We start from the raw sequence: 26,379 nt of genomic DNA, 5'->3' as shown, positions 1-26,379 counted from the left end.
ATATATGTGAATGTATATATACATATATACATTTGTATATATACATGCATTCATACATGTATATGCATATACACGTTTGTGCTCTTCTGTGCATTTGTGTATTTAACCCTATTCCTCAATGCCTGAAATATTCTAAGACCCAGGAAAAAAAAAAAGAGAGATCTCTCCTATCCATCTCTCTCAAAATCACCGAATTCCAGGAGAGGGCAGAATGGTAGCCCGGTGCCTTCCTGGGTGGGGCGAAGGTCAGCGCGGGTCAGACCAGTGCTACACGAAACCCGACGAGAAATGGAAAAAGAACTTCAACCAGGCTCGCCATTTCTGCACCGGACACGGAGGAGATTCCCTCATTATCAAGGATGAAGAGACGTTGGTAGGTTTCCTTATTGTTGAATGAGTTTCTTTTTAATATTCTGTCAGGTCACTCATAATCATTCTGCATAAAATTATTCTTTATGAACAAGGAGTTCATGTGCAGTCCCCGTATAGGAGTAGTGACGTCATGTGGTGCATTGCAGGCGTTACTTGAGGTTCTTTGTAGCGCCCCTTCGCCCCCGAGCTGCAACCCCTTTCATTCCTTTTAACTGTACCTCCGTTAAAATCTCTTTCTTCCATCTTACTTTCCACCCTCTCCTAACATTTGATTCATCGTGCAATTGCGAGGTTTTCGTCTGTACCTCCGTTAAAATCTCTTCCTTCCATCTTACTTTCCACCCTCTCCTAACATTTGATTCATCGTGCAACTGCTTTGAGGTTTTCCTCCTGTTACCGCCTTTCAAACCTTTTACTGTCAATTCCCTTTTCTGCTCTGAATGACCTCATATGTCCCAGCGCTTAGCCTTCGGCCTAAATTCTATATTCTATTCTATTTTATTCTTCATACGCAATCATAAACACCGTCTGTTACTCATATACGTTTATATATATTTATGCTTGACGCTGACCTATATCAGTTAATTAATATATCCCTGCTTTTTAATTCAGTTAGATTTATTTTATTATGAAATATCAGGTTAACTTTCTTGAAGAATACTGGTCAGCAGTATGGCTGCAAAATCTATTTCATTAATTTTAGAAAGTTTAATTCGAATTGTCACTTTTCCGTTTTATACTTGCCTACAGACTTATTTGATCTATTTTCTGAATTATTATTTTATATGCACGGATATTTTTTTTATATATTCTCCCACAGTATTATTTTATATATTTTGTGAATTTTTCATTTATGCACTTATTTTTTTTTACTTCTTTGTTTTTCCAGGCCTGGGTGAAGTCTAGACTGGAAAGTTTAGGTCTTAGCCAAGCAGTTTACACAAACGCCAAGAAATCTGATGGTGCCTGGAAGTGGGTTGAAGACAAGACTGAAGTGGACACAAAATTATTGTGAGTATTACACAGCAGGTATTACCAAACTGTGCCTTTATAACAAAAAGCTGTTGTGAGTGTGACGTAGCAGGTATTACCAAACTGTACCTTTTATAACACAAAGCTGTTGTAAATATTACGTAGCGGGTATTACCAAACTGTACCTTTTATAACACAAAGCTGTTGTGAGTGTGACGTAGCAGGTATTACCAAACTGTGCCTTTATAACACAAAGCTGTTGTGGTTATGATGTGGCGCTTGTTTCTACACTGACTTTATAATCATATGTTATTGAGGCCAAAATACCATACCTTGATGCAATACTCAGAGGAAACTATAATCTTTCCAGTGAGGTGTCATACAGTCATTTCTCACCAAGTCTTCTCTACCAGTGATTGTTAAAATGTAGGTTATTTTTCTCATGCAGTCTCACTGTGAATACAATATCTTTGCCATGTCATCATTAGATGATAATAGGGTTTTTTGTATTTTTATTACTGAGTCTAATCCGTGTGGCATATGATAGGTTATTCTTGTATCGCATTAATCTATTTCATCACTTTGATTGATAAGCTTGTTTCTGTTACTCAAGGAGAATAAAAATTTTCCGGTAACATATTTGTATGTTTGCAATGTCTATGTTCGTATATCCTAAGACAATTTTATGGCTAATTTCTCAGTGTACGATACACACTAGAAGACTTGACCCCCATAGCGGGGTAGGGCCACCAGTGCACCTCACGCCGTGCACTGTAGGCACTGCTTAAGGTTCTTTGCAGCGTCCCTTCGGCCCCTACCTGCAACCCCTTTCATTCCTTTTACTGTACCTCCTCCATATCTTTCTTCCATCGTACTTTCTACCCTCTCCTAGCATTTGTTTTCACGGTGTATCTGAGGGGTTGTCATCCTGTTACGCCTTTAAAACCTGCTAAATGACCTCATAGGTCTCAGCACATGGCCTTTTGCCTAAATTTTATACTCTAATACCATCTAGAAGACTTGATTCTTATCCTCATGCTTTTCAGACCCCTGTCTGCCGATGAGCAAGGACCATGTGGCGTTCTTCTACCAAGTGGAAAGCTGAAAGGAGTTGACTGTAACGATAAACACATCTTCATGTGCCACCGTGGGATTGGTAGGTGTTAAGTTGATTATATAAATAGACTTATTAATTATTATACTTTATGGGATATGTAGCTGCATAAAAGAATCAGTATCTCAGGTAATTTTTTTATGGAAGATATACTTCTTGCACGTACTTGGTGACTGTAGTTTTCTTAAATAATTTATTCATTATTCTTTGTATACTATTTATTATTCTTTATATACAGTTTCATCCATATGTTATTTGTTTCATTTGATTGTTATTCTTTTGTATTTTCATCGTAGACATTCCACCATCCTGTGACTACCTCAGTGGATATGAAGAAATGGCAGGCCATTGTTACAAGGTAAGTGACTTAACTGTAAGTTTTCTCATCCTGTCTGTAAATATCTGTAGGGTAGCTTGCACACACACACACACACACACACACACACACACACACACACACATATATATATATATATATATATATATATATATATATATATATATATATATATATATATATATATATATATATATATATACATATATATACACATATATATACATACATATATATACACATATATATACTGTATATGTATATACATATATACATAACATTCCCGTGCATTTCCTTTCTTCATTTTTTCCTATTTTTATTTTTACCAAATATGCATAATTTTTATATGCGAAGAATCAATAAATTTCATGCCTATGTTTATTATTATGGCGTTCATTAGTTATAATAACTGTTAATAACAACAACAAAATTATAATAAAAGCAAATGTATGATGAATAAAAAGATGAGATTTTAGTTCAAAAATATTGGTAATGCATAAAACCAAAATGTAAATATCTCTCTTGTATATCGATCAAAACACGAAACATTATATACCGTTACCAAGAGTAATGCGGATTTAGGTATCATTACACCCACATATTTCTAGAACATAACCTGAAACAAACAATAATAAAAATCATTTGTCATCCATATTTCTAGATATTAATATCAGTTATTACCGATCTTTTTCAGTATTAAAATCAATGCTTACCCATCTTTCTAGATATTAATATCAATGATTACCCATCTTTCTAGATATTAATATCAATGATTACCCATCTTTCTAGATATTAATATCAGTTATTACCAATCTTTCTGGATATTAAAATCAGTTATCACTCATCTTTCTAGATATTAAAAGTTATTACCCATCTTTCTAGATATTAATATCAATTATTACCTCCTTTCTAGATATTAAAATCAATTATTACCTCCATATTTCTAGATAATAATATCAATTATTGCTCATCTTTCTAGATATTAATGATTACCCATGTTTCTAGATATTAAAATATTACCCATCCTTCTAGATATTACAATCAATTATCACCCACCTTTCTAGATATTAATATCAATGATTACCCATCTTTCTAGATATTAAAATAAGATATTAACCATCTTTCTAGATATCTGACGAACAGAGGACATGGAACGAAAGTCTAAAAGACTGCAATGATGATGAAGGCTCTCTCATCACCATCAGCGATAGTGCAGAGCAGAGATTTGCGAGGGATCTTTGCCACCATCGGGTTGATTACGTGTGGATTGGACTGACGGAAATGGTGAATATTCGTTCGAGAAATATTCTTAGAGTATTACGAAAGTATTCTCAAAATATTCTCAAGATAATCACCAAAATGTTCCCGAAATGTCTTCAAAATAGTCTAAAAGCATTCTCCAAATATTCTCAAAATGTTCCCAAACTATTCCCAAAGTATTATCAAAATATTCCCAAAATATTCCAAAAGTATTTTCAGAATATGCTCTAAATGTTCTCAAAATATTCCCTGAAATATTATCAAATTATTCTCAAAATGTTCCAAGAATATTCTCGAAATATTCTCAAAAGGCTCTCAAACTGTTCCCAAAATATTATCAAAATATTCTCAAAATGTTCTAAGAATATTCTCGAAATATTCTCAAGACGCTCTCAAACTTTTCCGAAAATATTCCCAAAATATTCTCAAAATGTCCACAAAATATGCTCGAAGTGTTCGCAAAATATTCTCAGAACATTATCAAAAGATTCACAAATTATTCTCAATCTATTCCCAAAACATTTTCAAAATATTCATAAAATATTTTATAAATATTCCCAAAATATTTCAGAATATTCCCAAAATATTCTCACTTGCTTGCGAAGTTAGTTTGTTGTATAAACACTAAATGGCATTTCGAAGTTATTTGCTTAAAGAATTCTAGTGATTGTATTCATTAAGTGACAGAAGAAAGGCCTCATTAAAAAAAAATTAAATATATTACATTTAATAATACACTTAACCATAATCCTAGGATTTCTTGCCTGTGTATCATATATTCATTTTAATTTTTCTAGTTGTCGCTTTGTAACTTAACGTAAATTTAACTTATATTTTTTATATATATTCATAGATATATTTATATGCTTTTGAAGTTGCAATCTTCCATTTCAAATGCTTACAAAGGGACATAAAGGTGATTATGAGTGGACAGACGGCAGTGAATCTAACTTCACAGACTGGGAAGATGGCCAGCCTGACCCGTGAGTATTATTTGGATAACCATATGTTTATTGAAATCATTCTCTCTCTCTCTCTCTCTCTCTCTCTCTCTCTCTCTCTCTCTCTCTCTCTCTCTCTCTCTCAATTTGCAGGTCTTTAACTTGCTCAAAGCTGACAAAGCATTGCATTGGAGTTGGTAGTTAATGAATATTTATTATTATTATTATTATTATTATTATTATTATTATTATTATTATTATTAACTTGCTCAAAGCTGACAAAGCATTGCATTGAAGCTGGTAGTTAATGAATATTGTATTATTATTATTATTATTATTATTATTATTATTATTATTATTATTATTATTATTATTATTCCGCAGGGCAACTGGAGGTAACGGATGCGGAGCAATTGACCCAGAAGACGGCGCTGGCCGCTGGGTATCCGTAGATTGCGAAACAAATGCATATGACTACATTTGCGAAAAGAAGCAGGGTAGGTTGGCACTGTAGTGTTGTCACGGTGGTTATTATTACATAATGATAAGAGTGCCTATTTTACTCTTGGCGTGGTGATAAATAACATAGCTTTACTTCTTGCTGTGTTGATTTTAACAGCCCCCAAGGCTATCAAGGCTATTATTACATAATAATACAATTATCGTTATTATTCCATCCTGTACACTCCTGGGTGTGATGGTAAATAACACTACCATAGTTTTGGCGTTGCATTAACCACAAACACTTGTTGCATGGCAATTTTTCAGTTTTCATTGTTGATATTCGCCGTCTGAAATTAAACTTCTTCCTATTAAATGGTAATTAGCACTACTTTAATTATTGTTGCCTTGCATTTACCAGAAACATATTTCAGAGCAAGTTAATTTTCAGGTTTTATTGATTATATTCATCATCAAAACCTAACAATCTTTCTTATTAAATAAATCAATGTTATTCCTTCCCCCAGGGGCTTGTGTCTACGGCTGGGAGCCTTTCGGTGAATCCTGCTATTATTTCAACACGGAAAAATCTGACGTCCTGGTGTGGGAAAACGCCAAAGCTACCTGTGACGAGGTGGGAGCTCACCTGGTCATCATTGATGGAGAAGAAGAAAACAGTTTTATCTCAGAGCACATGCAGCCTGATGATAACCTCTGGATTGGGCTGAAAAGTGAGTTTTTAAATTGGTTTTTCATTTACCTCTAAAGGTTATTCAGATAATCATTCTTGGGTGAAACTACCTGTGCAAAAATAAGTTAGACTTGGCTGAAAGGTACATAGCCTAATTTAATTTTTCTTAAGAATGTTGATTTAGCTCTCCTATCTAATATTACTATAATTTTTAATATATTCACCAATTTTCAATGAGAATAGAATACTGCTGCAATTTTTTTCTCTGCTCTTTCTTGTGTGGGAACTTATTCATAAATAATTATCCCCTTTTCTTTAGAATATTGACGATGTTTTCCTTCATAATGCCCCGATCAATATCTATCCATTCCCCAAATTCCTAAGTACAATAGAAAACTGCTGTCATTTGTTCTCTGTTCATTCTAGTATGGGAAATTATTCATAAATAATTATCCCTTTTTCAGTTGAACATTTTGGCACAGATTGTCGATTCATATCAGGTAGCCTTTCCTACAAGCAAAAATATATTTCCTTACAGGCAGTGTTTGAGCAAATGGCACAGGCAGGCCCTAACATTTTCAGAAGTTACCTTTGCTTTACCAAGACAGAGATTTAATATTTTTTTATTGCTTAAATCACTGTTTTTCTGAAGGAATGCAATTATGTTAGTTTCCTCTCATACTATGGACAGGATTCAGCTATTACTTGATTCATGACAGAAATCGATTCCAGCGAATTTACAGCTACATAGAAATAAAGTTACTACAAATTTACGACAGACTGTGCATATATACATGCACACTGAGGGTGTATACAGTAAATACCGACACCCACACAGATACAGTTGTTCCCTAGGATCATTTTAGGGCAAGATTCACATTAGATTTCGTCCTGACAAGGAAAGTCCAATAACTGGATTTTTTTTAACAGGTAAATCCAAAGACAAATTCTACTGGACAGACGACACGGAGATGACTTTCACCTCAATGTCTGATAAAGATAAGGAAGAGGCGCTTGCTCTAGACGAAGACAGATGTGTCAATTTCCATCTGACTGGTGAGTGTTCATGATTGATTTTTTTTATGAATTACAGTTTGTAAAAAAAAAATCTGCGTCGCTAACTACGGTAGAATTGAATTTACTTACTTACTTACTTAGAAATTAGTTTACAGTTCGGTAAACTCAAAGTTATGAGTAATATATATATTTGATAACTTATCTTAAAGACTCAGAATATTACAGTATTTAGTTTACAGTTCAATAAAAATAAAGAGTATGAATGATTTGTTTTATTTGATAATTCACTTAAAGATGCAACATTTTTCAGTAATTAGTTTACAACCTATAAACTCAAGGTTATGAATATGCCATTTGGTAACTTAAAGACGCAACATCTTACAGTAACAATAAGTTCAATAAAATTAAGGTTGTGAGTAATAACTCACCTAAAAAACGAAACATTACAGTTATCAGTTCAAAACCCTATAAACTTGAAATTATGAATAATACGTGTCATTTGATAGCCTACCTTAAGACACAACAATTCACAGTAACTCCTAAGCACACCAGAAGCTTAATCTCCTTTCTCGTTAAACCCAAGACCCGAAAACGATAGCCTGGACCCCGATGGACTGCTACCTCCCAAGGCATTACGTGTGTGAGGTGAAACAGGGCGTGCCTATTCACCTCATTCATCATCCGAGTGAGTTGTCTGGAAAGCTTAGATCTTTGTTCACTTTGTAATCCGGTTGTTTACTTTGATTTCTCACATTGTTATTCGTTGTATCTTTACATTTAGATACGCATTTGTTTATTGTGTGTTAGTTGAATCATTTTTCTCTCTTAGTTATTATATATTAAGTCATTTTTCTTTCTAGTATCTATGTTTAATTCATTCACTTGATTATAGTCTCTGCGTAACTCATTTTGAGTTTCAGGGGATTTTATTGGTTGCATTCAAGTTATTTGAGTTCGTGAACGTGTGTGTATGTGTATGTGTATATGTATATATATATATATATATATATATATATATATATATATATATATATACATTTATGTATATATGCATATATATATATTTATTTATATATATATATATATATATATATATATATATATATATATATATATATATATATATATATATATATATGTATATATATATATATATATATATATTTATATATATACTGTACATAAATATGTATATATATGTATATATATATCCTTTGTTTACAGATATGTATATCCTAATATTATTGTTCATCCAAATTAATTTTTTAAATTACAGCTGAGAAATACTGCCCTCATGGCTGGCTCATGAATGAAGACAGGTGTTACTACCTGAGCGATGTGGAAAAGACTTGGCAGGATGCACGGGAATATTGCCAGGATAATCAAGCAGACCTTATCTCTGTCAATTCTTGGACTGAGCAGGATTTCGTCCATAGTAAGTTCTTGGGGAGAGTTTTTTTTTATTTATCTCTTTGTTATGTAGATTTAAAGTAAAATTTCAGGAGAAAAAAGTTCCTCTGAAGTATCTTCAGCTGTAGGTTTTTTTCAGTGAAGAAATATGTTCCATTTTTATTTACCATTAGTAGTTAATTTTATTTATTTGCTTTCTTGTAAATTTGAGGTAGAAATATTCTGTAAGAATATTTAAATGTTTTTTTTTTTAATTTAAGAACATCAAGATACAGTAAACTTAGAAACATTCGTAAAAGCAAAAAGATATTACGTAAGTTTTACAGTAGCAGTTGATTTTAATATTTTTGTAAATTCAAGATGCAAAAATATTCAGTGAGAACAAAAATGTATTGCGTAATTTTACAGTAACAGTTGATTTTAATATCTGTGTAAATTCAAGATGCAAAAATATTCAGTAAGAACCAAAAAATATTGCTTGCTTATTACAGCAGCGATTGATTTTGATTTTTTATATTTTTTTCCGAAATTTAAGATGAAAAAATATTCTGTAAGAGCCCAATCACAAGTAAATCTTAATCAATAATCATGTTAACCCTCTGATATCGTCTGCTAATTATACTTGGTAAACAAACTATTCCTTCACTATTACTTTCTGTCTCGTCTAAATGAATGCTATTTTCTGTCAGCCAACATAGATACGGGTATCCTAATCGGATACAGTGATGAGATGGACGAAGGAGTGTGGGTTTGGAACGACAGGTCCACAGGTGGAATAGTTAATTGGGATACAGGTAAGAAAGGAACACCTTCGTCTGTCAGGTAATTGTTACCTGAGGCATTTCCAGGCAATATTTGATAGATTTTGTTTAGAGTAAATATTCGTTTATTAAGTGGACTAATATTTTGTGGAGACGAGTATTTTCTGAAATAAAAAAATGGTGAAAATTATTACATAATCTTGTTGTCTGTCAGGTAATTGATACCTGAGGCATTTCCGGGTATTATTTAAATAGATATTTTCTGTTATAGTAATATTCGTTTATTAAGTAGACCATTATTTTGTGGAGACGAGTATTTTCAGAAATAAAAAAAATATGAAAATTATTCCATAAAGGAATGTGGGATTTTTTTGGATCTGAACGAAATTTTTTTGTAATCATGGATGTATAAATGTTATAATTTCTTATCATTTACCTACATTTCTTTGAAATCTATATAGCAAAGCTGCTTATATATATACATGTATATATATATATATATATATATATATATATATATATATATATATATATATATATATATATATATATATATATATATGTATGTATATATATGTATATATATGTATACATATATATAATTTATATATATACATACATACTTACATACATACATACATACATGAATCAAGATGAATATGAACACCATTGCCTCTTTCCAACAGGGGAACCCAATGGGCAAAAAACACAGAACTGTGGCTTGATGTACGCCACCAACGGTAAATGGGACGACTGGTATTGTGACAAGGCGAGAAATTTCGGTTGTGAAATGCCCGCTTCTGACACTCCTTTGGAACCCACTGCTACCCCGACGACCACAGTGCCACCATATTGTGAGTAGAGGCACTGGTAGTTTTAAAGTTATTCGTGTTGGTGGTCAGTGCCACCTTACTGTGAATAGAAGTATTTGTATTTCCAAGTTATTTGTATTGATGGTCAGTGCCACATTATTGTGAGTAGAGGCACTGATATTGCAAAAGTTACTTGAATAATATATATATGTATATATATATATATATATATATATATATATATATATATATATATATATATATATATATATATATATATATATGATGATTATTATCACTTTGGTACGTGATTCATTTACTCATTTATCACTCACAGGTGAAAAATAAGGACCTACACCCCGTCTCTTGTTTTTCACCTGTGGTAATGTGTGATATATGTATATGTATATGTATATGTATATAAATGCACTTCCCATGGGCACCCAATCACGTCACATCTTATCAGAATACCGAAGCGTAAGAAGAGCAAGTTCTCATGCTTTAAGCATACGCGAATAAAACCACATCTTTACCCATTCTCCTTCCTTTATTCCTTGCAGCCGAGGCCTGCGGACCCGGATGGATAGAAAACCACTTAACCGGAGAATGTTATTTCTTTTTCCTCGAAGAAATGGATCAGTTTTCTGCCCAGGAACACTGTCGAAGGCTGGATGAGTCTTCTGACGTCACCCTCCTTACTCTCTCGACGAAAGCTGAGCATGTTTATGTTTGGGGTAGGTTTTTTTTTGTTTAGATTCTTCACAGGTGGAACGGGGGATGTTTTCTTTGCGTGTTCTGGAAAGCTGTGATTCAGAGGGTAGTAAGTTTTAATTTCCAAATGATGTTGAAGTATAGCATATATCGAAATCATAAGAAGAAAAAAAGCTTAATAATAAAATAGATTTTGAGATAACAATTAGAAACTGGAGTTCGAATTCTGAGAAGTTGCTGGGCATCCCTTTATTCAGTTGACAAATATTAAAAATTTAATGTTAACATAAGCATCAGTCAAGTTAAATTTTGATATAAGTTGACCATCAGTCGAGTTGAGTATTGATACACATTAGCCCTCAGTCAAGCAGTTGAATAATGAATTCATACCAAATAAAAACTGACTTGGGGAATATACCTGTCTATTTATGTAAGGAAGGAATTCTATATGATCATCTATAAAAGGAAATTGCTATACTAAAACATTTTTATGCTTACCAACTCAAAAAATATTGAAATGAACCAACTAGTGTGATCCAAAATAGGTGCTTTAGTAGAAGATAAGAAAAGGTTTTATTCTCTTTGCATTCCAGACTACATTAGACATCAGTATTACAGCCAGCAGGCCTTTACAATCGGTATGAAGAACGAAATCAACAAAGGTAATTACTGGATGGATGATACACCTGTCAGCTTCTTCAACTGGTACTATGGAGAGCCATCAGGTGATGGTACCTGCACAGGTGTGTTTTCAAGATTTTTTTATATAATGAAATATATCATCAAAAGTTTTTTTACAGTTTTCTGTAATAAAATTAAGTTTATCAAAAGTTTTTTACAATTTTCTATAATCAGGAACACTGAGTCTATACTGATAGAACAGACTCTGTATAACACGAATGGTATTGAGACAGCTTTAGGCCAGAGATTATAAAAATAATTTGGGAAATTATTGTAAAAAAAAAAATAGTCATAAATGAATTGAAAATGACTGCTGAGACAATTCAGCTGCTGTAGTGACATAAATAATTCCATAAATTATTTTTATTTTTTCTGTAAAAGAAAACTTGAGATGGCTATTTATGTGTCTGTCCGCCCGCAATTTTGCTGTCCGTCCAAATATCTTAAAAGCTACTGAGGCTAGAGGGCTGCAAATTGGCATGTTGATCATCCACCCTCCAATTAAAGTTAGCCATGATCGGCGTCTGGCACCGCTATAGGCACCAACAGCATAGGCCACCACCAGGCCGTGACTGAAAGTTTCGTGGTCCGCGGCTGAGAGTTTCATGGGCCGTGGCCGAGAGTTTCTTACAGCATCATACTCATTTTTTACTTGTTTCAATAGTTATCAGTTGCATTTCTAATGACATACCATAAATACATATACCCACATTACAATTATCCATTCATGAATTCAGTAAATTATTGAAATTATGTGGGAAGACTGCCTGACAGCCAAATTGTTTATTTGGTTGGCTGGGAAAACACATACATGGCTAATTTGCAATTCATGATGACGAGAGAAGTTCCTTGGGGCAGAATATGCAAATTAGACGTGATTAAAATCGGCGCGGTTTTGGAAAAGTTTTGCAATTTCCTTTCTTTCCTTTCGACTTCCCCCTTATTTTTTTTGGTGGGGGGGATGTGGGAAGGGGGCGGGGGGCTGGTGGGGGATTGTGGGAGGAGCAGCCAGACGAAAATAGCTAAGATGTTGCATTATTTTTTGTTTTCTGACCAAAATGGAAATTTTGCTCCTATCGAAATGCCTTGGCAAAGGTTGGTGAACTCATGAAAGGGGAGAGAGAGAGAGAGAGAGAGAGAGAGAGAGAGAGAGAGAGAGAGAGAGAGAGAGAGAGAGAGAGCTCTTCTTGCTTTAAATTTGTTTTTGTGATTAGGCATAAGTTACCTATAAATTATTATGCATGTACACCAGATTTACATACAAATAAATGCCTTGCTTTCTTGCAGAAATGTACGTGACAGGTGGAAAGTTCAATGACATCAGCTGTGACGAGAAACAGGCCTTTGTCTGTGAGAAAAAAGGTAAATGTTTCTGAAAATTTCATGTATATGCCATAAGACTTTTGTGTTGTCATTAATAAGTGATTGAGGGCATCTGTCAGTTAAGCCTTAGGTCGAATTATTCGAGTCTGTGAGTGATGGACAAATTGTTATCCTTAGTTAGGGAATGTAATAGATTTTGTTTTTATTATATTTTGCTAGTTACTTATTCTTAGCGATAAGCAGTGACATTAGAGCTCCGTCCAGTGACTGACACACAGTGTATATCTACTAACCGAGATGAACTAGAAGTGGAAAAGGTATTATTTAAAGTAAAACTTTTTTCTTGGTGACTGTCATTGACACCTCAGGTCCTCTGAAGAGGAACGCAGAGATATAGTACCAAAATAGTCTCATATCTTTTTACTATCGCCTTCATATATATATATATATATATATATATATATATATATATATATATATATATATATATATATATATATATATATATATATATATATATATATATATATATATATATATATTTCTGGATCCTGGTTGTTCTCGTTAAAATCAGGTTTAAGGAAATAATCGCATTGATATTTCTTTGTCAAACAATGTCATGAACATTTCAAAACATCATTATCCCCTTTTTGAAAAATTTAATGAAGATTCTTTTAAAAACATTTTGATCTCTGCAATTTTTTCCTCTTTTTAAAACTATTTTGGGCGTTTTTTTTTTTACTCATTTTGAAAAAAAAAATTCTCTCCTTTTAAAACGGTTTTTTCTCTTTTTGTAAAACTTTTTTTCTCTCTGTCTCATTCCACAGGTCTCAATTACTCGCCCCCATCGCCTCCATCACCTCCAGATCGTAAGTCTACAAATTTTATTTGTTTGACAGAAATAGTTAGATACACTTTTGCAATAGTAGTTTAGAGAAGGAACCTCTGTAGGTGGACTTTATCATATTATTTCTATTATTATTGTTTCTTAAATTTTTTATGGACTTATTATTATTATTATTATTATTATTATTATTATTATTATTATTATTATTATTATTATTATTATTATTATTATTATTATTATTATTATTATTATTATTATATTTCGGAAAGAGACCCTCTCAAACAAGCTTCATTGAATAGAATGGCCCCCTGGATGTCTTTGAGTTTGTATTTTATTTTCTCAGTACAATTTATTATTATTATTATTATTATTATTATTATTATTATTATTATTATTATTATTATTATTATTATTATTATTATTATTACACCCACATTGTTAAATAATAAAATTATAACCAGGAAATGCGATGTATCTTTAAAAACAAATAATAATAATTGAAAAATTAGTTGATTAACCATCAATATATTTATTAAACCCACGTTAAGTAATAAAATTATGATAAGGAAATGCGATGCATTTGTAGAAAAAATAATAATAATTGAAACTTTTTTTTTATTAATCCATCAATTTATCTGAGGCTAAAGTTATATTTTTTTTTACTTAATTCCAACAGCTATTTGTCCCTCCGGATGGACAGCCTTCAACAGGCACTGTTATTACTTTAACAATAGCACAGACACCTGGAACGGTGCCAAATCCTGGTGTGAATCAAACTTGAACAGTAACTTGGCGTCTGTTGAAAATGCTGATGAAAATGACTTCTTAACTGGTATGTTGTTTATTGATTTTGTAAGTATATAAATTCAATTAATTCTGCTTTGATATTTTTGTCGAGTATAGTTTCTAAAGTCAGTTCTCTTTCAGTTGCCACGGAAGGTTTCATCAGGTTAAAATTGGAGATATTTTGTGTGAAGTAAAGTAAGACAGTGGCTTGTTACTAATAAAAATGTTACAATTATAAGCACGTACAGTATAGCTCCAAGGCTTCGTTTTGACAATTTTTATTTTCGTCACAAATCTTTACCACCTTCATTGCCTACAGGAAGCTCGTTCAAAGTGCCGTCTTCCTTAAAGAGTAATGCCAGTAACTTGTTCCATGTCTAATATTGTTTTAATTCACAAGTTCTTATGCTTTACTTATCAATTGAAAGATTATAAAAGAAATTTACATTAACTTCATTTCTAGGATGAAGTGTGAATCAGATTATGATTAGTCTTGAGTGCACGATCTTCTACTTGGTTATCTATCCTGGATGTAGATTTATAGAGTTACAAATTAGAAAGTTCTAGTTTAATCTTTTGGAAATACCAAATGAAAGTATGATCATAATTTGAATATCACTTGCCTTGTAGACATGGATGATATTGGGAATTTTTTTCCCTTTTGAAAATGTAATCAAATAACTTTTTCACGCGAATGTCTTCGTAGCAGAGATATAACCTATTTTTTTTTCTTTCAATTTCCTCTGCCATTTTCCATAACCTACAAAGGTATGGCTGCTTCTATGAACCTGGACCTCTGGCTTGGTCTCCACGACGACGAAGCTGGAGCTAACTGGCACTGGACAGATGGTTCTGATTTAGGAAGATATAATAATTGGGCTGACAATCAGCCCGATGATTACCACGGTTTAGAACACTGTGGAGAGGTGAGTCATTGTAAAATTTTGTACCTGGATACCAAATTTTTATTTGAATGTTTGTTGTTTTATTGAATGTTTTCCTTTTTCATTAGTTCCCAGTAGTAAAAAATAAATGGCCATCCTTTTTCTTGAAACTACGGTCTCCTTAAGGGAATATGATAAATTTGATAACTTTCAAGGAAAATTGATAAAATTTCGTTTGTAGTTACATTCCGTACATTACTTTTACTTAGATAACTTTCGAAGATAGTTGATAAATTTCCATTTGCATCTCCATTTAATACATTACTGTTACTTTCTGCGAAATACGAACACTAGTTTTATAATTTTAATTTTATCATAACCATAAATTTTGACAGACACTGTCTGCGAAATTCTAACGTTAGGTAATTTTGATTTCATCATAATTTTAATTATACCATGTCCATAAATTTTGACAGTGATTTTGTTCATTATCTTCAGTTAAAACGTGGGCAAGGAAAGTGGAATGATTTGGAATGCGACCAGAAGCTGGGATTCGTCTGCAAGATCACTCTTGGTAAGCAACAATGAAATTGTTTATGTATATCTTTCTCTTAATGGACTTAAATGTAACATATAATTTCCTTGCATTGTATTTACTTATAATTTCCTTGCTGTGTATTTACATATGTTTTTACCTTTATAAATATGGTCGTTTCTCCGTTATGAAATTTTTTTTATATCATATGTTATATATGACAAGGGATTTCTCTTGATTTGAGTCATTAATTTATTATTATTATTATTATTATTATTATTATTATTATTGTTATTATTATTATTATTATTATTATTATTATTATTATTATTATTCTGTTAAATAGAATGGCTGCATCATTTTGATTTAATATCGTAATGAGTCTTCTCAATCTTACGTATAATTTTATTATTATTATTATTATTATTATTATTATTATTATTATTATTATTATTATTATTATTATTATTATTATTTGTAAATACGTGTTTACTTCATTTCACTTAGTTGTACGCAATACTTTCAATGACATGCATATAAACTAACATTGTATATGTCACATAGACACCATTACCAGTCTTACCTAAAATCTTTTCCAACCTCAAGTCCTTTTCCAAAATTCCAGACATCTGTCCGTCCGGCTGGAAATTCTGGAATGATAAATGTTATCACACGAGCGAAGAAGCATCTCCAAATGACGAGGCTCGCCAGAAATGCAAAGAGTTCAACACGAATGCTGATCTGGTCACCATTGAAAATGAGGAGGAGAATGAATACTTTGCAGGTATTTGTGGGTCTTCATTTGTTATTTGGCATTTACTTGGTATTTGAAAACCTTAATAAAAATATGTTCTTGTTGCTTGGATAATTAGAAAGAATGCTTAGTAGTTGTTTATAAGGTTTAGAAAGAATGTTTACTTGTTGTTGGAAAATCTTAGGAAGAGTATATACTTATCTGAAAAATAAAAAGAATATTTACTTTTATTTGAATATCCTACAAAGAATATTTTCTTGGTATTTGAAAAAAACTAACAAAGAATATTTACTTGTTGTTTGAAAACCTTAGACCGTTTGTAATTTGCAAGTCTTAGAGAGAATGTTTGCTTGTTTTTCTTGAAAAGTTTAGAAAGAATTTTGTAATTGTTATATGAGCTTTTCAGTCGAGAAACATGCCAAGTGCCATTTTTAAAATATAATGAATTAAATTAAAAATACCTATGGCCCAGAATGGCGCTTGGCATGTTTCTCCACTGAAAGACTCATATGAAAAGATTATAAAGAATATTTATATTCTTGTCATTTGAACAACTTTGAATATTTACTTGTCATCTCAAAAGCTTGCAAGGAATGTATACTTGTTAATGGAAAAACTTAGAAAGAATATTTACTGATTTGAAAACCTTAGAAAGAATTTTTACCCATTTGAAAAGCTTAGAAACAAAATTCACTTGTTACTAAAAAAAAAAAACACACAAATAAGCTTCAGAGTTAACCCACTTCACTATCGAGAACGACACAATACCCAACAAAAAAAGTTCCAAAATCACTTTCCTCTCCGCAGATATGTTCCGTCAAAGCTCCCTGGGTGTCTGGAACGGTTACAAATACGACACTGGAACAAAGAACTGGCAGTGGGCCGATGGTTCCAGCAGCACTTTCACCAACTGGAACGACGGAGAGCCCAACAATCTGGATCGGGAATTCTGTACCGAAGTGATTGACGCTCCTAGCCTCGATACCCACGGCAAATGGAACAACCTCCAGTGCAGTGAGGCTAGGAACTTTGGCTGTGAATATTTCCCACGTATGTACATGTTACTACTACTGTTACTATTACTAATAATATGCATTTTATTATTTTTATTAATGCAGCCATTGGAATGCCATGATGATGGTCGTTTTTCACTTATGAAATCGGTTTTAATTGAAAGTTGGTTTTTAACTTCGTTTATTAAAAATGGCAAGAGATACCTTCATTGAGTTTATCCCAGAACAATAACCCATAACATAAACCTTATTAACTCTGTTATTTATGACCCCAGAGCATTACTTAGGCTGTGAAGAAGGGTGGGAACTCTTCAATGACGTTTGCTACAAGGCTGCGGAGCAGAATAAGAACTACTTTGATTCCGAGTCCTATTGCAAGAGTTTGGGGGCTCAAGTTGCAACGGTTCATTCTGCCAAAGAAAACGAGTTCCTTGCTTCTATCATTCCTGGTAAGTGTGGCGTAAAGATGTTATTATTATTATTATTATTATTATTATTATTATTATTATTATTATTATTATTATTATTATTATTATTATTATTATTATTTTAGTGTGTAAATATATATTTAAGAATATATATGAAACGAGAACTTTTTCGATTCTCCTTAGGGACTCATGTGATTTTAAGGTTTTTATAAATTATTATTATTATTATTATTATTATTATTATTATTATTATTATTATTATTATTATTATTATTATTATTATTATTATTATTATATAAGCTCTCCAGTTGAAGAGGACTTAAACAGTACTTAACTGATGGAATGACAGTCCTCCTCCAAGAAATTTGTTATATGATTTCGATTTAACGTTAACATGGTTCAAGAATTAAATCGAAATATTATTATCATTCAAACTAATTAAAGGTTTTGACTATTTGCCTGTAGAAGTTACACATTTTCGTCGGATTCGTCAGTAGGAAATAGTTTTGTATTGAATGTTTTACTTCTCAATTTTTATTGTAAGTTCAGTTTTAAAGAATCTGTTGAATCCATTAGGATTAAAAGGTTAATATTCTGCTAAGTGAATTGATTCCTTTTCCGGATGATGTCAAAGTTTACCCAATGCTTATTACGCAAATGAACTTATGGAAAGATTGGTTCTTCAATAAAATTCAAATCAGCGTCCTGTAAAGCCAATAACCAAAGTCCTTTTTACCCTCAGCCGGGAGCACAGATGCCTGGATAGGCATAACTGACATTGACCACGAGAATTCGTTCACTTGTTCAGATGGGACCAATTTCGTGTACTCTAACTGGAAACGATTAGAATGTGATTGTAAGTATTTCATCTAAATTTACTTCAGTGTAACCTTGTCGTGATCTAGGACTGATCTTCCTCATACCTGGTGTTTTAAAGTTTGCTTTAATTATATCTAAATCATCGCAGATAGCTGACTTTATAGATGGTAATGAATTAAGAGTATTTAACAGAGTGAATCAAGTTTGTGTCTGGCATTAATATAAGCTTTGACTTTTGAAATAACTAAAGTGAAAAATCTAAAAGTATTGTGAGGACTTCTGTGAAAGAAAGAGAATTAAATCTGATGACTGAATTACCTTTAAAACTGATCAGAATAATTTTAAAAGGTAATATTTTAAGAGGCAATCCAAAGCAAGGTTGTCAGAACTCTGTGTAGTTTAAAAATCGTGGACAGCTTCTTATTCTCTGCCCTTGATAAAAAATGTTTCAGACAGTCTCGAATTTGCCTACGAGAAGTGTGCGTCCCTGCTGCCTAACGGAAAATGGAAACATAACGACTGCGAGAACAGAATAACTACTTATGTTTCAGTGATTTGCACTAAACCACCCGAAGCTAAGAAGATTGAACCTGAGGATACTGGCTGCCGAAACGTAGGTATCATGGAATATTATTATTATTATTATTATTATTATTATTATTATTATTATTATTATTATTATTATTATTATTATTATTATTATTATTATTATTATTATCATTATTATTATTATTATTATGAACCTTACTCATATGGAAAAAACCCACTGGGGCCATTGACTTTCAATCCAAGCTTCCAAAGGATATGGTGTTCAGTAGAAAGAAGTAACAGAAGGTAATGGGAAATACAGAAAGATCAGATCACTTATTGAAAAAAATTAATAAATAAAAATAGACAAAATGTAAGTAAGATTAAAATACAAGGAGAATTGTATTAAGGCAGTAACGCAATGCATCTTCGCTTGAACTTCTGAAGTCCCAATTCCTCGACATCGTCTGAGAAGCTGTTCCACAGTTCTCGGTGGTATGAGAATCGTTACTGGAACAGTCATGCAGTCGAAATTTCAACTTGTGATTGAAATTACTTTGTATTCGTTGGGACTGTATGGCAATAGTGCTTGCAAAGTACTACCTTTCAAGAATACAGTATACAGGAAAAATGATATGTGTATATATACTGTATATATATATATATATATATATATATATATATATATATATATATACATATACATATATATATATATATATATATATATATATATATATATATATATATATATATGTATATGTATATACTGTATATATCTCCCTTTCTCGCCTGACATAATTTCTACAATCAGCAACACTGAATATATCAAACCGGTCACAATTATCATAATTTGAAAGGAAATCCATTGAAATTACTTCGGAATATATCAATCTTGCTTACCGCTATATACAAGCATGAGCAGACATTACTCTGTTTGACATGTCATGTACAATAAGATCGATTCTCAAAAAAAAATTGTTATTGAAATTTCTGATAATTTTTTACGCACCTCTGTGCATTACAGATTGTCAAGTATAATTCAGGTTCATATACGATTAAAGTATCAAATTCTTGTCTTCATCTCTTTTGTAGGGTGACTTTTTCTACAGAGGATCCTGCTACAGCATCTCTGATTCCAAATTGACTTGGGAGGATGCCAAAAAGGCTTGTGAGAGCGCAGATTCCTACTTACTGAAAATGGAGGAAAAGTAAGTCTGAAGAAGTCGTCAGTCACTCACTGGTTGACACAGAAGCATTTTTAACTTTTATTGATGAAACGAAGTGTCTGTTATTATTATTATTATTAGTTTGCGTGTGCGTTGTGTTATTCTTCATAACAAGAAGAGAATGTCTCGCAATTTAGAAGCATACACTTATGTCTTTTTTCTATTACACATTTGCTAATATTTTTATATTCTATTTTATATATCTAATAAAAAATATATATTTTCAAATCAACAACAACTCCATTAATATTGCCCACTTAAAAAAAATATAGCGCCAGAATAAATGGGCTTATGACAAGAAGAGAATTTCTCACATGTAAACACTTTTTATCAGGACTTAAACACATCCAGAACGTTTCTCTTCATTTTTCAGGCAAGAGGGCGCGTTCTTTCTCTCGTCCTTTGGCTAAAATTAGAATTATTAGTTTATGTATGCATTGTCCTATCTCTCATTACAAGGAGAGAATGTCTCGCATGTACATACTTGTTATAAATACTTAAATTCATCCAGAATGTTTTTCCTAATTTATTTTTTCAGCCAAGAGGGCGCGTTCTTTTTCTCGTCCTTTTTCTCGTACCTTGGCTAAAATGAGAATGTCTCCCATGTAAACACTTATCATAAATACTTAAATTCATCCAGACTGTCTTTCTTCTTCGTTTTCCAGGCAAGAGGGCGATTTCTTCTTCTGGTCCTTTGGTGATTACGGTGTCGACGCCTGGACGGACGTTCGAGTTCGCAGGTATTCGGATGGGTCTGCAGACTTCGCCTTCGACGGAGGGAAACTCGCCACGTATCTGCCTTGGGATTCCTTTGAGCCAAGTAATAATTTAGATATTAGTTTTCTGTAACAGAATGGGTTTGGCTGTTCGTCTGTCCGTCCGCACTTTTTTCTGTCAACCCTCAGATCTCCAAAACTACTGAGTCTAGAGGGCTGCAAATTGGTATGTTGATCATCCACCCTCCAGTCATCCAACATCCCAAATTGCAGCCCTCTAGCCTCAGTGCTTTTTATTTTATTTAAGGTTAAAGTTAGGCATGAGCGTGCGTCTGGCACCTCTATAGATGCCAACAACACAGGCCACCACTGGGCCGTGGCTGAAATTTTCATGGGCCGTGGGTGAGAGTTTCGTGGGCCGTGGGTGTGAGTTTCATACAGCATTATACGCTGTACAGAAAACTTGATTGAGCCGAAGAAACTTCGGCTCATTCATTTTTTACTTGTTTTCCTTTTAATTTACTTCTTAAGTTTATAGTAAGTAGTTATCATTTTTAGTAATTATTATGTAAGACAACGTTGTACATTGCAGATTACTTTCTTTTAATGAACTCTTTCCAGTGATCTCTTTTTAATGATCTTTTAGTGATCTCTTGTTTCTGTATTCCCCATTACCCTCTGTTACTCCTTTCTAATGAACACCTTAATATTCTTTGGAAGTTTGAATTACAAGTCAATGGCCCCTTTAGTGGGATTGCACCGTATGAATAGGGTTCACCTTCTGAATAATAATATAATGATAATAATTTTGAATATCTTGCACTGATTGACAAGCGTTTTTGTACGCAATTGCATAAACATATGTAAATATTTGATAATGAAAATGGTAATTTAACCATTTTAATGGCTATACATATATTAATCTATACATTTCCTCTCAGTGTATTTAATTAGTGCCTCAGTAAAAAATTATTTTATACATTGCTAACAGAAAGTATTTTTGTCATAAATGTATTGAACACCAAAGGTAAACAAATGATATTTCATACTTTGCTCATTGTACCCTTTGTCAAAGGTTGTTGCTCAGCTTATCTTTAAATACTGTTCTCTTCCGTTCTAAAGTGGCTTGGCAGCTAAGCAGGAAATTAGACATACCCCTAGTCGAGTTTAATTGTCTCAGTTTCCCTCTGTTCTCTGAAGACTGTTCTCTCCTGTTCTGAAAAGGCTCAACAGTTACACAAGAAATCAGACGTACTGTTAACTGAGATTAACTTTTTTTCAGATTTACAAGCGGGAGACTGCGTCTTTTTGACTGGGACCTCGCGTGTAGCCGGGATGTACAGGGTGGCCGCCTGTGAGAAAGAACTAAATTATCTTTGTAAGTGTAATGTAATGTACTTGAAGTAAAGCAATGTACTTAAATTCATACCGTGTTATTTTGTTATAAAAATCACTGAAAGGCGTTAACTTTAATGTGTATTACATGAATTATTTTTTTACAATTGTATTTTAAATGTAATCATGAGAAGGCGTCTACGAAATCTTGTATTTCATGTAATAACAGAACAGATATTAAATTTAAATTACATAGATTATATTATTACATTATCATGAGAAGGTGATGAAGAAATCTTGTATTTCAAGAAATGACAAAACAAATATTAAATTCAGATTACATAAGTTATTTAAAAAAAATTATTTCCTCATGTAATCATTAATATGTGTTGAAGATATGTTGTATTTCATGAAATAACCGATAAAATATTAAAATCAGATTGCACAAATTATTTGTAAACTTTCATTTCGTTACATAATCATTACAAATTTTTTTTATATAAAATCTTGTATTTTGTGAAATAGCACAGCAAACCCTCATAGGAAAAAAGTAACTGTCTTTATCACCACTGGAAAAAAGTAATTGCCTTTATCACCACTGGAAAAAAGTAATTGTCTTTATCACCTCAGAAAAAAATTATCTTTATTACCCCAGGAAGAAAAAAAAACATCTTTATCACCACAGGAAAAAAGTAATTATGTCTTTATCACCACTGGAAAAAAGTAATTATGTCTTTATCACCACTGAAAAAAAGTAATTATGTCTTTATCACCACGGGAAAAAAGTAATTATGCTTTTATCACCACGGGAAAAAAAGTAATTATGTCTGAAATCTTATCTATTTTTTTTTTATATTACACAGGTGAGTATGATCGTCAGGGTTATACAACTCTTCCTCCTGAACCAACGCCGACTCATGGTACAAATTGCTTGGATCGTTGGAGTCATTACCAAGGACATTGTTACGAGGTGAGTTGAAAAGTTGCTTTTTTTCAGGCCTTCAGCTTTTATAGTTTGTGAAGTCTAGACTATTAAGTTTGTGAAGGTTACTTTTGGGAATCCTGTACCACTGTAATGTATCTCGGTATTGATAATATATGAAAGGAAGCTCGCATTTACATTTTGGGACATGAAATATATTTACATATATGTAAATTTATATATATATATATATATATATATATATATATATATATATATATATATATATATATATATATATATATATATATATATATGTACAATGAATATTTGCAGGTGATTTAGGTGATTTACAAGAGGCTATTTCGTAATGGTATGGATCCATAACGAACTTTATTTAACTAGTTTCCTTATCATCACAGATCCTGAATAAACAATTTCATTCCCTATCCGAGCAGGCATCACAAAATACATGACATCTAGAAAACAGCTTTCATCTAAGCAATAATTATTAATACTAACAATAACTGATACTATAATTAAGAAAAAATTCCTTCAGGTGTTTCCGGACACTCACACCTGGTTCCAAGCAGAGGAAGTTTGTGAGTCCTATGGAGGTCACCTGGTGAGCATTAATAGCAGAGAAGAAGAGTCATCTGTCCAAGAGTAAGATAAGTCGTGATTTGTTCTGCTTTAAATTAAAATTTAGCTGAAGACAGGTTAATGTGTAACCTTTATAATGTCCGTTTTGGTATTCATTGGAGTTTACTAGATTTATGGACGTGAATGTAAAATTATAGACATTGTAATATTTGTTTCTTGATGTAATTTCTGCCTCGTGGACTGTGGACATAAATGCAGAGACGTGAAACTACTTATACCATTCTTTTAAAATGCATGCTTTTTAGAAATACAGCTTCATAAATTACGAGCTTAAATGTGTGTCATTCATAACATAACAAAAATGCTTCTAAAACTCTTTTAAAATCCATGCTTCTTGTAAATACGGTTTCATAAATTAGGACCATAAATATGTGCCATACATGTAGAAATGTCTTTCAATGAATTATTGACATCAGATATGCTTTGCTAAGTATTAATATAAGAAAAAAATCTTTTTCGCAGTTTATTGTGGATGCATAGTATATATACGTATGAAAACTTTTGGGTCGGACTGGAACTGGACACTGAAGCAGGTAAGATGTTTGTTTATTAATATGTATCTTTAAGTATTTATGAGAATTGATTCAGTTTCGATCTTATCAAAGGTGAACTGATTTTAAAGATATCTGCAGGTTAATTGTGATTCTTATATATCTAAGTATTTTGTACCAGATATATTTGTAATTCTTATATATCTAAGAATCTCCTGTTGGGTCTATTTGACCTATATAACATTGATGGTGACCGTACATGCAATTATAAGTCAAACTTGATTTGAACATTCCAGTAAAGTCCTGAAATATACTTTCAGTTAGCATACATTTCACAGATAAATGGTGTCTCCATTTCTCACTGGTTTCATGATGTCTTTAGAGGATGCTGACACTGTTTTAACTATAGAATTTATGGAAATTTATTAGTGGTCTCTTATATAAGATTTAATGTGTGGATATGCTCAGAAAACGATAATTTTATTAACTATCTCGTTCTATATTTAAAAAAAATTGACGTTTCACATTACTAACCATTAAATCTGCAATGCAAAATTAAACCTATAGGTTATTTCACAGACAACATTTACTACTTTCTGATTTTCGCATAGTTGTTAGTATTGAGTCCAAAGTTTTGAATTGATTCTGTGATTCCTTCTTGCATTCGCAGATAAACACTGGACAGACGGTTCGTCCATTGACTACCTACACTGGGCGGCTGGCCAGCCAAAAATGCATGACCATGAAAACTGCGCCTCCATTACCCGGCAGAGCACGACGCTCTCGTGCACAGTGTGTGAATCGCATCTCCCATTTATATGCGAGACTCGTGAGGGTAAGTGAGGTCTTTTGCTTACGATAAAAACCTCCAAAATCCAGATATAGAGATAGACAGATCGATAATGTGACCTCGTTCTGGTATTCCGGATGCGAGTTTGAATCCTGTTACGAACTTCAGAATTTCTTAATATTCTTCCGTTTGGATCTTAGGCTTTCTAGTGACGCGTGTCCAGAAAGTTTGTGGTGGTTACGTTTATGTACGTAATGGTGAGAATGACCAGTAGATTGTATATATATATTACATATATGTGTGTGTATAATATATTTATATAAATATATATCAATTAAAAATATCAGGTAATCGAACAGTTAAACCATCGCATGTATCTATATGCTTTCAATTCCATTACATTCTAAAATACAGTCCAGTATGCAACACTCTAACTATTCCCATTTACCTAATTGTAGGAACGGTTGTAACAACCTTACAACCACCAACGTTCTTGCCTCCGAAGCAGTGCGTCGATGGAGACGGTATCTGGTACGTCTTCAAGGACCATTGTTACAAATTTATATCTGCAACCGAAGAAGACCCTCAGTCTTGGGACAAGTCAGCTGAGCTGTGCCTGGCTGAAGGCTCCCATTTGGCTTCAATCACTGACGTCGAGGAGAACTTCTTCATTGAGTCTATGGTAATTATTGTAAGGTTTTCAGTTCACATGTATGCTTAATTAGACTGTTAAATCTGTAAGTTATTTCTATGGTATTAAGCTTCGATTATTACGAGGTCGTCAGGAACAGATGGT

At 32.5% G+C, this 26,379-nt stretch overlaps 1 protein-coding gene across 2 annotated transcripts in view; it reads left to right on the top strand.

Moving 5' to 3' along the window:
• LOC136852128 (macrophage mannose receptor 1-like) overlaps positions 1-26,379 on the top strand; it is a 40,575-nt gene that overhangs the window by 607 nt on the left and 13,589 nt on the right. For both annotated transcript variants that reach the window (XM_067126578.1, XM_067126577.1), the window contains exons 2-34: positions 201-373; positions 1,262-1,383; positions 2,391-2,500; positions 2,755-2,816; positions 3,924-4,079; positions 4,962-5,038; positions 5,381-5,493; positions 5,965-6,168; positions 7,059-7,184; positions 7,729-7,830; positions 8,422-8,580; positions 9,245-9,349; positions 10,003-10,170; positions 10,689-10,862; positions 11,433-11,582; positions 12,808-12,882; positions 13,671-13,712; positions 14,367-14,522; positions 15,245-15,402; positions 15,859-15,934; positions 16,521-16,679; positions 17,457-17,699; positions 17,938-18,111; positions 18,833-18,946; positions 19,362-19,522; positions 20,533-20,648; positions 21,332-21,486; positions 22,665-22,760; positions 23,581-23,687; positions 24,199-24,305; positions 24,765-24,835; positions 25,464-25,628; positions 26,042-26,265. In XM_067126578.1, the coding sequence (XP_066982679.1) occupies positions 201-373; positions 1,262-1,383; positions 2,391-2,500; positions 2,755-2,816; positions 3,924-4,079; positions 4,962-5,038; positions 5,381-5,493; positions 5,965-6,168; positions 7,059-7,184; positions 7,729-7,830; positions 8,422-8,580; positions 9,245-9,349; positions 10,003-10,170; positions 10,689-10,862; positions 11,433-11,582; positions 12,808-12,882; positions 13,671-13,712; positions 14,367-14,522; positions 15,245-15,402; positions 15,859-15,934; positions 16,521-16,679; positions 17,457-17,699; positions 17,938-18,111; positions 18,833-18,946; positions 19,362-19,522; positions 20,533-20,648; positions 21,332-21,486; positions 22,665-22,760; positions 23,581-23,687; positions 24,199-24,305; positions 24,765-24,835; positions 25,464-25,628; positions 26,042-26,265 (4,400 nt within the window). The remainder of the gene's footprint in view (positions 1-200; positions 374-1,261; positions 1,384-2,390; positions 2,501-2,754; positions 2,817-3,923; positions 4,080-4,961; positions 5,039-5,380; positions 5,494-5,964; positions 6,169-7,058; positions 7,185-7,728; positions 7,831-8,421; positions 8,581-9,244; positions 9,350-10,002; positions 10,171-10,688; positions 10,863-11,432; positions 11,583-12,807; positions 12,883-13,670; positions 13,713-14,366; positions 14,523-15,244; positions 15,403-15,858; positions 15,935-16,520; positions 16,680-17,456; positions 17,700-17,937; positions 18,112-18,832; positions 18,947-19,361; positions 19,523-20,532; positions 20,649-21,331; positions 21,487-22,664; positions 22,761-23,580; positions 23,688-24,198; positions 24,306-24,764; positions 24,836-25,463; positions 25,629-26,041; positions 26,266-26,379) is intronic.

Source organism: Macrobrachium rosenbergii, chromosome 25 (assembly GCF_040412425.1).
Source record: "Macrobrachium rosenbergii isolate ZJJX-2024 chromosome 25, ASM4041242v1, whole genome shotgun sequence".
NCBI lineage: Eukaryota > Metazoa > Arthropoda > Malacostraca > Decapoda > Palaemonidae > Macrobrachium > Macrobrachium rosenbergii.
Note: the sequence above shows the minus strand (reverse complement) of the source record. Positions and strands in the feature narration are given on the sequence as shown.